At 45.6% G+C, this 13,638-nt stretch overlaps 1 protein-coding gene across 8 annotated transcripts in view; it reads left to right on the top strand.

Moving 5' to 3' along the window:
• AP1B1 (adaptor related protein complex 1 subunit beta 1) overlaps positions 1–13,638 on the top strand; it is a 51,670-nt gene that overhangs the window by 9,785 nt on the left and 28,247 nt on the right. For 5 of the 8 annotated variants that reach the window (XM_040619702.1, XM_040619700.1, XM_040619704.1 and 2 more), the window contains exons 2-3: positions 8,107–8,169; positions 11,394–11,499. In XM_040619702.1, coding sequence (XP_040475636.1) covers positions 8,133–8,169; positions 11,394–11,499 — 143 coding nt within the window. In that variant the 5' untranslated portion in view covers positions 8,107–8,132. Of the gene's footprint in view, positions 1–5,346; positions 5,366–8,106; positions 8,170–11,393; positions 11,500–13,638 lie in introns of those variants that run through there. The other 3 variants (XM_040619707.1, XM_040619706.1, XM_040619701.1) reach the window with 2 other exon arrangements.

Raw genomic sequence — 13,638 nt, 5'->3', positions numbered from 1 at the left:
GAGCAGTTTTCTGAACAGCTCTTGGTCAGGCAAGGGTTTAACAGTGACAGTTTTATTAATTTTTTTATTTTAAGATTTTATCTGAGAGACAGAGTGCAAGGGCACGAGCAGGGGAAGGGGCAGAAGGAGAGGGAGAAGCAGACTCTCCACTGAGCAGAGAGCCCCATGCAGGGTTCCATCCCAGGACCCCGAGATCATGACCCAAGCTGAAGGTGGACGCTTAACCGACTGAGCCACCCAGGTGCCCAGCAGTGACAGTTTTAAACAGCACTGAAGTTGGAAGCCACCAACATAGACTTTCAGGGCTCATTTTTCCCTGCCCAGATATCCTTGAATTCAGAGATGACTCTTGGCAGCTGGATCAGACCTTGCCAACTATCTCCTTCCCCTTTCCCTTACCTAAAGTTGCTTCTCTGGCTGATCTCACAATACTGATTGTCTCCCTTGTTAATTCACTGAGCGCCAGTGGTATACAGTGCACTGTGCTAGCGCCACCAACTCCATGCCTCTCATCTGAGTTTGTTGCTCTGGCACGAATCACTGCCCTGAGACTAGAAAAGTCTTTCCTTGACCATTGGCAGGCCATTCGGGGAATTGTTTGGCTTATTACTGTTTTCTTTCCTCCTGAACACCTAATAAGGTTTGGTAGTCCTGGCTGCATTCTGAATTTGTTTTCTCTTTTCCTTTGGAAATGTCTTTTGTCGTGCTCAGGGAATGATCATGCTCCATTCCTTCTTGTTTGATACCCTGGAAGAACACTCATTGGTGAGGAAATGGATTTCTCACCTAGCAGAGAATCATGGAATGTGAGATGTGGGAGGGAGTTTATCCATCATTTAATAGACCGGAACCGTTGTCCTGTGGAACTGTGGGTTGTCTGAAGGGACCCTGGTGAAGAGGGGGATTTGGGCATGGTGGAATGAGCTAGGCTCTAGGTCCCTCACTCTTAAGTCAACTAGAGCAATTCTGTTTTTGTTTTAAACAGTTTAAAAGTGAGAAGGGGCTTGAAAAGCCATTGATCTGGTTGAATTTTTTTTTGTTTGACAATTAGAAAAAGTAAGGCCCAGAGATGGAGGGATTTGCCCTGGGTCATAGAGCTCTTGGTAGCAAAGCTAGATTTCCTGGCCGCTATCTTGGCAGTGGATCAGCCTTGCCATGTTTGTTGAAAGTTAACCACAAAGGCTTATGCCCCTGGTCTTCCCCATCGTCACTCTCTGGTCTCATCAGGGAGTCCTCTTACCTTGATCTGTCATAGGCCCCTGGTTTTGTAGCTTCTCTGGGAACCTATCTTTTCATTCACTCTGTCAGCAAACATTTGATGAGCTCCTGGAATGTGCCAGGGATAGTGCCAGTCACTGGGTTGACAGCATTAAATAGGACAGATCCCAAATTAGAGTCGTGAGGAGGGATGTGAAGTCGGCGATGTGACTGAGTCAAATGTCAGAGAGGCCTCTGCCCCTCTGGGTCTGGAGAAGGCTCCTGTAGGGCAACAGTGTTTGAGCTGAGACTGAGGATAAGCACGGGGCTGGGAACAGTGTTTTGGATAGATGCCCCGTTATTTTTTAAACTGTACTGTATTTGAAAGAGGTGCTACATACACAGGATATATAATTCCCAAGATATAAGCTGGTGAGTGATGAAAGGTCAGTCTTTGGCAATCCAGCTTCTTTTCTGGAGGGAAAGATTGTTATCTTTTCTTGTTTACCTTTTCTTCTTCTTTCATTCTTTTTTTTAAGATTTTATTTATTTGTTTAAGAGAGAGCGAGCACGCACACCCATGTATAAATTAAAATGCATTTTAGTTTTTTTTTTTTTTTTAATAAGTAATCTCTACACTCAATATGGGGCTCGAACTCATGACCCAGAGATCAAGAGTCACATGCTGGACTGACTGAGCCAGCCAGGGACCCCGTCGTGCCATAATTTTTAAACAAGCCCTTTATGGAAGGACATTTACGGTGTTTACAATAGTTTGTTATTACAAAGGATGCTACATGAATGACTGTATGTACATAGCTTTTGTACATATGGAATAAATTCCTGGGGGCTTCTGGGTGGCTCAGTCAGTTCAGCACTTAGGTCGTGATCTTGTGGTCCTGGGTGTCGGGCTCCACAGTCAGCACGGAGTCTGCTTCAGATTCTCTCTCTCTCTCTGTGCCCCTCCCTCTGCTCATTTGCTCTCTCTCTCTCTCTCTCTCAAATAAATAAAATATTTTAAAAAAAGAAAGAGAAAAGAAATTCCTAGAAGTGGACTTGCTGGGTCAAGGGGTCAGCACCTTTGCAATTTTGATAGCTGTTGCAAAATTGGTGTAGAGGTTGTAGGGTTTAGACTCTCATTAGCATCATATAAGGGTATCTGTTTTCCCACATCAGCACCAACATGGAATGTCATCAGCCTTTTGGGTCTTTACCAGTCTAGTAGCTGATGGATGGTATTTCATTGTAGTATCAATTTCTCTTATAAGTAAGCTTAAACCATTGTTCTTCATTTTCTGTGAATGCACCACATCCTTTGCGGTTCTCCTAGTGTTAGGTACTTTTTATGTATTAAGGAAAATGGGCTTTTGTCTGAGATGTGGTAGAAATTTATATGTGTGTCAATCATATATGTCTTTTGTTTTTGGCCATGCATAAAAAACTTAATTTTTATGTAATCAGACTCACAGATTTTTAAAGACTTGATTTAATGTCATATTCAGAAAGGCTTTGTTTCCTCCAGATTATACAGTTTTCCATTTTTCTTCTTCAGCATTGGGTTTTTGTTTTTGCTTTTTGTTTTTTAATTCAATATTTGCGGCGCCTGGGTGGCTCACTCAGTTAAGCGTATGCCTTCAGTTCAGGTCATGATCCCAGGGTCCCGTGGAGCAGGGAGCCTGCTTCTCCCTCTCCCTCTGCCTGCCATTCCCCCCGCTTGTGTGTGCTCTCGCTCGCACTCTCTCTCTGTCAAATAAAAAAATAAAATCTTTTAAAAAAATAAGTAAAATAAATAAAAATTTAAAAATTAAATATTTGTGTGATTTACACCAAGTGATATGTCAGCTCTTAAATGTACCAGTCTGGCCAGTATCTGCATCAAGATGCAGATCCTTTCCATCACCTCCAGAGTTCTTTTGTGACCCATTCAAGACAGTCGTCCTCAGCTATAAGCATCCACTGATCTGACTTCTACGACCATAAGTTAGTTTTGCCTCTTCTTCTTTTCTTAGAATTTCTTGTAAATGGAACCCATTGTATTTTTTTTTTAAGATTTTATTTATCCATTTCACGGAGAGAGAACACAAGCAGTGGGAGCTACACGCAGAGGGAGAGGGAGAAGCAGGCTCCCCACTGAGCAGAGAGCCCGATGTGGGGCTAGATCCCAGGACCCCAGGACCACGGCCCAAGCCAAAGGTAGACGCCTAACCCACTGAGCCAGCCGGGTGCCCGGGAACCCCATGATATTTATACTTGTCATCGTGCTTTCATTCCCACATTGTCCCCTATCAGAAGAAATGAGTGAACTAAGTAGAAGAGCAAGTGCTGCTGTCCCCATTTTCAAGAGAGGAATTGGATCATAGAGATGAAGTAAACTAACATCAGTTCCGTATTCTTTCCTTTAAAATTATTGCTGTTGAGGCACCTGGCTGGCTCAGTTGGTAGAGTACGTGACTCTTCATCTCAGGGTTGTGAGTTCAAGCCCCATGTTGGGCATGAAGCCTACTAAAAAAATAAAAATGAAATAATTACTGTCATTAGCAATTTTGAGATCTTGGAGAAAAGTTGAAATATATTCAGTATTTATTTTCTTAATTATTTTTTGTAGATTTAAATTCATTTTATTAGTTTAAAACACAGAGATTCTTTATCTCTTGTTCATAGAACTACATTTAGAATGTGAAGACCTCACAAATTTAAAAAGTGTTGAGGACTTTTTTTCCTTACACCTAACTAACTCCAATGGCTAAAATTCAAAGTCTTTAGCTGGGAATATTTTTATGAGTTTTTTTCCCCTCCATTTTCTTCCTAGGACCTCATTTTTCCACTCTTAGATTACATCTTTGTCCCAGCCAGTGTGTCAGTGATTCTCACCAGGGACTTCTTTATAATTCCAAAAAACAAACTACTCTATTTCATGCTGTATTACCCAGTTTCTTTGCTTTAAGTCTAGTGGCAGGGGAAAGCAGGAACATCAGTAGGATTTTTTTTTTTTTTTTAAGTAAGATTAATAGGGACTGGTCCTGGGCTTATAGGATCAAAGTGGAAAGGTAGATTTAAGGTAAAGACAGCATCAGTGGCTCCTCAAAGACAAAACCAGTCCTTCCAGGTGTGCCCCTCTTTAATTTTGACTTTCCTTCCCCTCGAGGCATTCCTTAGCCCAAAAATGCTGAAAGTGAAGGGTATCCCAGCCCAGGATGCTTTCTCCTTAGCAAAAGTGACTCATCACACTGGCCAGAGTAGTTTCCAAACCAAAAATTCCCCAATTATTGCTTTTTTAAAGTGCGTCATGTCACTTCCAAAGATGGAATCCAAACTCTAAGCTTTTTCTTGCCTGACTTGGCTGCTGCTTTCAGTTGTGGCTCATGTACACAATCAGATCCATCAAACAAGGTCTTAGTCCCTGTGGCCTCCGTTAGTAGGCGTGCAGTGTGTGGCTGTAGCTGAGCGGTGCCAGGGAAAGCACCCATCTTTCCTGTGGCATCCACAAGGCTGGTCTTCAGACTGAACTGTAGGGTTTTTTCCATTCCTGCAGAGAGAATGAAACATCTCTTGCACTGACATCTAAGGTAACTGCAGAGAAAGGACACAAGAGATAGCCACCCGTAGCAGATCAGCCAGGTGCAGTTGATCTTCCACAGCGAAATGAGGTTTTTAAGATCTGTGCTCTAGGCTTTCACTTCTCCCTACTTTACCTTCCTCCTCCACTTTAATTTCCTGTACATGAAACAACTTCAGAGGGATACGATTTCTGCATCATCAGTCCCATTGGGCCCTCTGCAGAGGGATATGCGAAATAGGTACTGCGGAGAAAAGAAGCAGCCAGCACTCACACTGGGTAGCAGTGTAAGTTGTGAGTAGTTGCTTAGCACCTGTAAAAGGAAGAGTGTCATCAAAGCTTAACACCATAGGGGTATCAGCAGCTGCCGTGGTCTAATTAGCTGACCCTGCAGCTCTGTTGCTTTTTTAATCCCTCCAAAAGAAGCTTCCCACCCTTTCTTCCACCTGGGCAGTTGCATACAACACAAATCTGTCCCCAGGAGGTTGTGTGTTCTGGGAACTTAGGACCCCCAGATGTTGTGTTGTGCTTGCAGATAAGGAGAAAGCCCCCGACAGCCTCTTCTGTTGGAGAAGGAAGAATTTCTGGGCAGCACTGAAGTTAGACATCAAGGTAGTTTTTCTTTTTTGTTCACTTTGATTTCCTTCTAGATTTAACAATGGAGGGGTTTATATGTTACTGCGATTCTTTTGGTCTAAAATTTTTAGCCCCTTTTGCTTTCATTGATCCCTCTTCTTAGACTAAACTTAACTTAGAGAAATGGGGTACTTCTATTTTGGATACCTCTGCTAGTTGTGCTCTCACACCTGTGACTCCTGAAGTCGTACAGCCCTTTGTTGTGTGGCAGACATCCTATTAACCTGTTTATCTGCTCAATCGCAGCACTCCAAAAGAACCTCTAGGTTGGTGAGGTTTCTCTGAGAAAATGGCTTTGTGTGTGCTCAAAAGAAAATGATTTTCACTGTAAGTAAACTCCTTTAGGAAACAGATGCTGAAGAGTTACGTAACAGAGCTGTCAGAGAGCAAGCCGAGGCTCCCCGGGATGCTCATTGGTCCCTTTTCATTTCTTTTAACAACAATCAACTCAGCACTGGCCATGTGCGGAACCCCGGGCCGGTTATGAAGGGGGAGGACAGACAGAGCCATGGACCAGGCTGACGTGGGTTCTGCCTTTGTGGATCTGTCCACAGCCCTGATTCCTGCTGCCGGGACCTGCAAGTTAGAGTCCCTACTATGGGTCTGCTATCATCAGACACACCAGTCTGTTCTGCTTTTTCCTGCACCTCCTACAGAAAAGTGCCATCATCCCTTTTCAACCTTGCAAAAGCAAAGGACAGTAGAATTGTGTTTTTTCCTTTGTACTGTTTTGTCAGCGAAGCCTTTATTCCTTTAGTCCAACAGGATCCACAAAGGATTTAAGGCAGCCCCGAGACAGCACATACTTGTTTCCCATTGATCACTGAGACAAAATCTACTGGGTGTCTCGGTTGGGGAACAGCCTCATTGCCATCCTGCTGTGAATACTAGCTTAGTCTGGAGAATTCACTTGGGCTGGAGAGGAGCCATGTCAGCTTTGTTTCCAGAGACTTTTGAAATGGTCCTTGACTGCTGACATCCATCCCACCAGTAACCTCCATCTTGTTCCCACATAGTAATGCATTGAAAGAAGATGTTAATAGGTTCTGTGGGTTTTTTAATTAGTTAATTAGTTTCAAGATTTTATTTAAATTCTAATTAGTTAACATACAGTGTAATATTGGTTTTAGGAGTAGAATTTAATGATTCATCACTTACGTGTAACACCCAGTGCTCATCACAAGTGCCCTCAACGGGTTCTATGTTTCATTCTCTTCCGTGGAGGCAACAGAAGGGACAAAGTGAGTTTTTTTCCATTCAGATGTCTATTTTTTTTTGGATTGTGTGGTGTTCTGTACCATGTGAAATTACAGGTAGGACTAGACAGTTGTCATTAAAAGTCTTATGGTTTTCGAACTGAGACCTTAGCCACTGTCAGGGCTCTGCCCTCCCTTTCAGATGGGAGAAGCAGAATTCCTTCATTGATAGAATATAGCCACCGAGGTCAGGCAGACCTGAAATGGTCTCCCAGTCTAGCCACTCACAAGTCACGTGACCTTGGGCAAGTTACTTCACCCTGAGCCTCAGTTTCCTCATCTGTAAAATAGGGTTAAAACCAGCTACGTTATTGGTAGGATTAAATGAGAAAATGTGTGTAAAACCCCTGACTGTAATAGGGACTCAGTAAATGATAACTTCTTAAATGTTAGAACAACCCTGGAGCCTCTGCCATGTATCCAGGGTACTTGGTGCCTGTGTACCTTCTTTAATCTTTCATCTGTTGATCAAGAGGAACTATTAAATGTATACAGTAGATACTCAGTAAATGTTGAATGAACGAGGGGGCCTTGGTACTTTCTTTGGTTCTCTTGCTTTAGAACAGCACTTCACACTGTGACTTTTGCCCTGGGAGATTTCCTGAGAGATGCTTTGAGGAAACTGGCCAGTTAGATTTGGGGAATGCTGTAGAGTGTACAGTATATAGATAGAGTCTAGCCCTCTCTAGAGATGAATAGCGCATATCACTGTTAAAGAAGTTCAGAGAAGTTGGAGAGAGAAGAAAACCTCCCTAGCTTTTCAAACTTGGCATTTTCCAAGCTTATTTGACTATGTGGGGTCACGGTAGTACCTCCCTGAGGCTGTGATGAGGCTTTAATGGTTAACTTGCATGAAGCACTTAGAACAGTGCTGGGTGGAGTGCACACACGAAGGCGTGGCTGTAACTAAGTGCTTTTTAATCTGTAGACTTTTCGGAGATTTAGCCATCCCCCCCTTTTTTTTAAGCTTTTATTTATCCTTTTGACAGAGGGAGCACAAGCAGGGGGAGTGGCAGAGGGAGAGGGAGAAGCAGGCTCCCTGCTGAGCAGGACCCTGGGATCAAGACCTGAGCTGAAGGCAGATGCTCAACTGACTGAGCCACCCAGGCGCCCCATTAGCCATTCCCTTATTGATGGGCATTTAAGTTATTTCCAATGGTGTATTGTTATGAACAGTGCTATGGGAAAACCCTTACATCTGTGCAGGTATTTCTATGGGAGAGAGTCCTAGAAGTAGAATTGCTGGGTCAAAGGATATACACATTCAAAAATTTGGTAGATCCCTCAGAATTACCTTCCAAAATCTGATCAGCTATTATCTAACAGCTCATTTGCCCCGTAGAGAGATAAGAAGCTATCTTCCCATACCACATGTGTGCTGGATCCTGCCCTCCTCCTGTACTCTGTAACTGAAAATGGAGCAGACACAACAGAAAGTCACCGCTGTCTTCTGTCTTGCAGAGTCTGGCCACAGATAAGGGACCAAAATGACTGACTCAAAATATTTCACCACGACCAAGAAAGGTACTGTTTGTTTCATTGTGGGGTCTTGTCCTACCCTTTCCCTGCTCCACCATTCTGCTTTCTCCCTGGCAGGGTGGGGTTTGGGGGCAGGGGTGGAGGCCTGGAAGCAAGTGGCGGGAATTACCCAGAGCGTAACCTTGTGGATCCAGAACATTGAAGTGTTATTGATGGTATAAGAAATTGACCACTTCTGGGGCGCCTGGGTGGCACAGAGGTTAAGCGTCTGCCTTCGGCTCAGGGCGTGATCCTGGCGTTGTGGGATCGAGCTCCACATCAGGCTCCTCTGCTATGAGCCTGCTTCTTCCTCTCCCACTCCCCCTGCTTGTGTTCCCTCTCTCTCTGGCTGTCTCTATCTCTGTCGAATGAATAGGTAAAATCTTTAAAAAGAAAAAAAAAAAGAAATTGACCACTTCTTTTAGAACTCAGGAAGGGAAGAGCATTAGTTCCAAATGGAGGGAGATAAAAGCCCCCTTTTGTTCTAAATGGCCTAACATTAATAAATATGATGTTTTTTCCTGGAGGAAAGAAAGCACACAATCCTATCAGTAACCCCACCGTGATACGTGTGTGTGTGTGTCTGGTCTTTATCCATGGGCACATGTTTTACGTGGTCAGAGTCAGAATTTATATCCTGTTTTTCATTTGACATTATCTTAAACATTTCCCCACAGTTCTAACTACTCAATGTTAGTCTGCTGAGTTGCTGCACTGAAACTTGCTAAGCCAGTCTTATGTTGTAGGTGTTGTGGTTGTTTCTGCTTTCTGGGAAACAGAGATGGTTGTAGTGGCTGCTGAATATGCTTTAACCCTGTAAGCATCTTTCTGACCAGCCCTTCCTTCCTCCCTTCTTCCTTCCAAGCAAGATTGACACATGCCTGCTGACCAGATGAAAAGAGCCTGTTGTTGAGGCAGCTGAGCCAGGACCTACAGTCTGCCCCTTATTGAGCACTTCTTTATTGTTCTAGCCAGTTTTTCCTGAGCCCCCTCCCTATGCCTCGGAGACAGATTGGAGTCTCTGACCTGGCTTTGCTTGCCGTTAAGCAGAGAAGACAGTCTATTAAATAGTAATTGCACTAAAGGTGGTAGGTGCTGTGGTAAGGGAAGTGAAGGAGGCTGTGGGAGGACCTTGGGTGGAGCTAGCTAGTTAAAAGGGGCAGGGGTGGGGAGAGGAGCAGAGCAGAGCACTTGCTCTGCCCAGGGTCCGCTCAGGGAAAGGAAAGCACCTGGGCACAAGGTAACTGAAGAGTGTGATGGAAGGAGAGTTGGAGAGGCGTGCGGGGCTAGAGGGGGTGAACCTAGTGCTAAGTATATTAGGATGTCAGTGGTAGGGTTTTGTGGAGAATGTCTGTAGAGTGATGCCCGGGTCCAAATCAGACATCAGTGATGGTTTTAAACAGGAGAAGGTCCAAGATAGTTCCTAGTAAAGAATTGAAGGGGTGAAGATTGCGGGGAGGCATGGGGACCAGTACCATAGCTCCTGTGAGAGAAGATAGTACCTGAGCCGGGGGTGGGGTGGGGTGTAGCATTGTGGGTAGAGAGATTTGGATGCTTTATGTGATTGAGGAGGTAGGCTTGATGACTGACTGGATTTGGGGCCCATTAGAGGAAAGAGATGTTTTGGAAACAGGCAGATCCCAAGTTTACCTCATCAGCCTTCTTAGAACTGAAGTGACTCAGGCCTAGATCCATCAATTGACAGCCAGTTGGATTGAATCTGACCAAACACTTTGAGCAAAGCTGGGACAGCCCTGCAACAGGACCCAGGGTCAAAGTCATCATGGTCTGTTAGATCCTGCAGCAGGGAGACAGGGCCCCCTCAGTCTCTTGGAGGGGAAGGGCATGTGTTCCTCCGGTCCTATAGAAGTCAAGAGCCAGAACTGCAAGGTCTGCAGATTCCTCCTGGCTCTGTTGAGCAATATCCTCAGTGTGGCCTTGCCCTGGGCCCTACTGTGTGATTGTTCTTAATTAACTTTGTTTGCTGTCTGTCCTCTCAAGTTCTTTCCCAAGCACCACATTGTTCAATCATGATAAAAACCTGCAAGTTTTCTTTTTCTCACTGTAAATCCATCTAGAACTTCTTCAGCACTTCCCCCCACTTGACAGTCTTTGCTTTATTCCCACCCCAAGTAACTTGAGAGGGAAGCTTGGGACTCTCTTTCTGTGAAAGAGGAATCGAAGCCAAGGGTCACATGGCAAATTAGTAACAGTAGCAGTCACCTTTAATGCAGGCCACTGAGATGAGCATTTTACATCTGAGTGTTAAATGAGAGAATTCACTGCCCCAGTCAAAGTAGAGAGAGTACAGACAAGGAAACCAGTTCAGAGAAGCAAAGTGATATCCTTGGTTGGCCTGAGCATATAGGCTTTGGAGCTGGCAGACGTGATTTTGAATCTTGGCCCTGCCTGCTACTAGCGGTGTGTTCTTGGGCAAGTCACAGCCTCCATTTGCTCATCTGTAAAATGGGGGGGAAGTGCAGAGTTGTCATGAGGATGAAATGAGAAATGGGCAAAAGTGTGGCACCTGCCTTAGAGAAAGGCTCAGGAAATCCTTGCGGCTGCTGTTTTGAGGGTGGGAGGCCTGATTCCAAAGTCTGCCCTTGTAACCTGTCACTGGGGTTATCTGGGCCCTGAACAACCCTATTTCCTCATTTGTTTTTTCCAGATCATCAAGTTCTTAAGAACAGCATATTATGTGCTTAAGCCCTCGTGGGGCAGCTGAATTCCCATTTTCAGAGCTGAGCAACCACTTGTGGTTCAGGAAGTGAAACCCTGAGTGCGTTATTTTAACTGGAGGTTCTAGGAAAACAGGAAAAGCCAAGGGTGGGAATGGAGCAAATCTTTCCCTCTCCCTTCAAATCTTCAGTCCCCAGATTCTGTCACACACAACCCTGAGGGCTTTGGGTGAGGGTGGTAGCTGAGGAGAATTTTGCTTTCCTCTGAATGTTTTCAACTGGCTGAGCAGGACCTGTCTTCACACTTCTTGGCTCCCTCAGAACCTTTGTAGCTTCCATAGTTCCCTCTGTTCAGTCCAGCACGGCCTCTAGGCTGTCCTCCTCAGAGTTGTCCCTCCATGCTGCCTCTGTCACTGAGGCCATGGACCTAAAGCTGCCCTCAGCTGGCGGCACAGAGTGGCTTACCTGCCTCTCCCCTCCCATTCTTCTGGGGACTGGGAATGGCCCCTGGCAGAGTGGGGGTGGATCACTCATGCCTGCCTCCTTTTTTAGGGGAGATCTTCGAGCTGAAGGCAGAGCTCAACAGTGACAAGAAGGAGAAGAAGAAGGAGGCGGTAAAGAAAGTGATTGCGTCAATGACCGTGGGCAAAGATGTCAGGTGTGCAGGCGTAGGCCGGGTGGCAGCAGGAGCGGGGCTCTGTAGCTTGGGTCTAGTTCAGTTCTCTCCTTGACGATATCTCTGGGGACCCGTGTCTCCCCCTGTTATAGCTCCCTTCATGAGAGACCTTTCCAAACAGAAGTTTTCGTTTACAGAGGGGTCCTGCGCTCAGATGCTGCTGGGGTCAGGCAGCAGCGGAGTGAGTGAGGTGGGCAAGGTCACAAAGGCAACAGTGGATGAAGTGGGTGTGGCAGGAACCCCGTCAGAAATTCCAGAGGATTGCTGCCAGCTGGGGAAAATGAACCCAGTGTGGACAGGTCTGGCTTTTTAAAAGAAGAAATTGAGATTTTTCATTTTAAATCTCCTTATTCTTTTAGATTGCCAGATGATATTAAACAAACAAACACTGCAGTGACACTGACACACGCCTGCAGATGGGATTTATCGAATTTGTTGCCAGTTTGCAGCCTCTGGTTTGCATCTGATTGCCAGAGCAGATGATACATAGCACTACTGCCTCACCTTTGCTCATGCTTTTCCCTTGCGTAGAATGTCCCTTTCCCCTTTTCCGTTTACCAGCTTGTTTCCCATCTCTTAAAACCCATTCGAGGCCTCCTTGTTGCCTTCCCTCGTCACCCCAGCCCACTGCCCTGAATGTGCAGCATTTGTTCTGTGTTCCTGTCACCCGGCACCAATTCTAGACTGTCTTGCTTCTTATGTGTACTTGTGTTTACCTGCCCACCATGTCATAAAGTCCCTGGGGACAGGGACTGGATTCTGCAACAACCTAACAGTCACACAGTATTTGAGAGTGTGCAGAAAACCTTCAGGTATGTTTTCTAGCAATTCCTTACAATTCCCATATTGTAGGTAATGGCGTGTTTCCTACCAAGGAAACCAGATAAAGAAGGGGTATAGTGACTGCCCAGCAGTCGTGTGGTTAATAACAGAACTAGGACTCAAGCCCAGCCCTTCTGAAATCTAAATCCAGGGCGTTTCCACCCATACCCTCTCCTCTGTGCCCTCATGGTGCACAGCTCCATGCCTCATAGGCCTGGGCGCTGCCATGGAGCAGCTCCTCATCCGGATCTCTCGTCCGGATCACACTTCTCCAGAGTTCTCCATGGATTGCCCTATCCTATTGCCACCTCAGCAGGGGACCTCCAGACAGTGCCTCAGTAGACACAGTTCTGCAGAGAGACCTGCTGTAGACAGAGTGGCAAAAGGATCAGGCATCTGCTGGAGAACTGGGCTTCCTTCCAAGTCACATCCTTCTAGGACAAAGCCATTCTCCTTCAACTAGAACACCACTGTCACCTCCTCACAGAGGAAACATCTTTGTTCTTCTGTCTCAAGTGAACTTGTTGTGCTGCTGTGATGGGCCCATCAGCTGTTCCTCCTCTCCACCCCCTCTTTCTTCCTGGTTCTTCATCTCCCAAGGTGATGCATCAGTGTCAGCATCAGCTGGGTTCCTTCCTAAGGGAGCCCAGGGAGCTCACTTTGACCTCTTAAGTCTCTGTTACCATGTCTTCGGCCACTAAGTCACAAGACTTGAAAGGGTAGGCAGTGATTCCAGAGAGAGAAAATTGACTTCTAAGCATCTTTCACATCTCAAGGGGTTTGGGACTCTGGGACTCTGGGGTTCTGTGTTGGGAAGGGTTCCATCCAGAATCATGAGCACAGGTTTTAGAGCCAGACCTGGCTCCTCAGGCAGTTATTTGACATTTGGGGGCCTCAGTATTGTTTTCTGTAAAATGAGGATAACACACTGGCTTCTTGGGGCTGTTAATTGAGATCATGTATGTAAAGCCCTTAGTGCCAAGCCTGGCATATAGCACATGCTCTGTACATGTTGGGCTAGTTTTTAGTGGGCAGCTGAGCTGGACCTCGTGGTGAAAGCAGCATGGCCCACCCTTGCTTCCCTACAGCCTTCTGGAACCAGCAGCCCCAAATATAAGGAGGCCACATTAAGTATCAGGGAAGGAAAATAGTTGTTTTCATTTATTCAGCACCTCTCAGATGTCAAGGACCAGATACCTGAAATATGTTGTCTTCTTTAATTTTCACAAGGGCCCTGTGTAATGGGGTTTTGTTGCACCTTTCCTGCGGGTGAGCAAACTGAGACATGGCGGTGGGGGA

Source organism: Ursus maritimus, unplaced genomic scaffold (assembly GCF_017311325.1).
Source record: "Ursus maritimus isolate PB19 unplaced genomic scaffold, ASM1731132v1 scaffold_33, whole genome shotgun sequence".
NCBI lineage: Eukaryota > Metazoa > Chordata > Mammalia > Carnivora > Ursidae > Ursus > Ursus maritimus.
The sequence above is the reverse complement of the archived record's forward strand: the minus strand, read 5'-3'. Positions and strand labels throughout refer to the sequence as shown.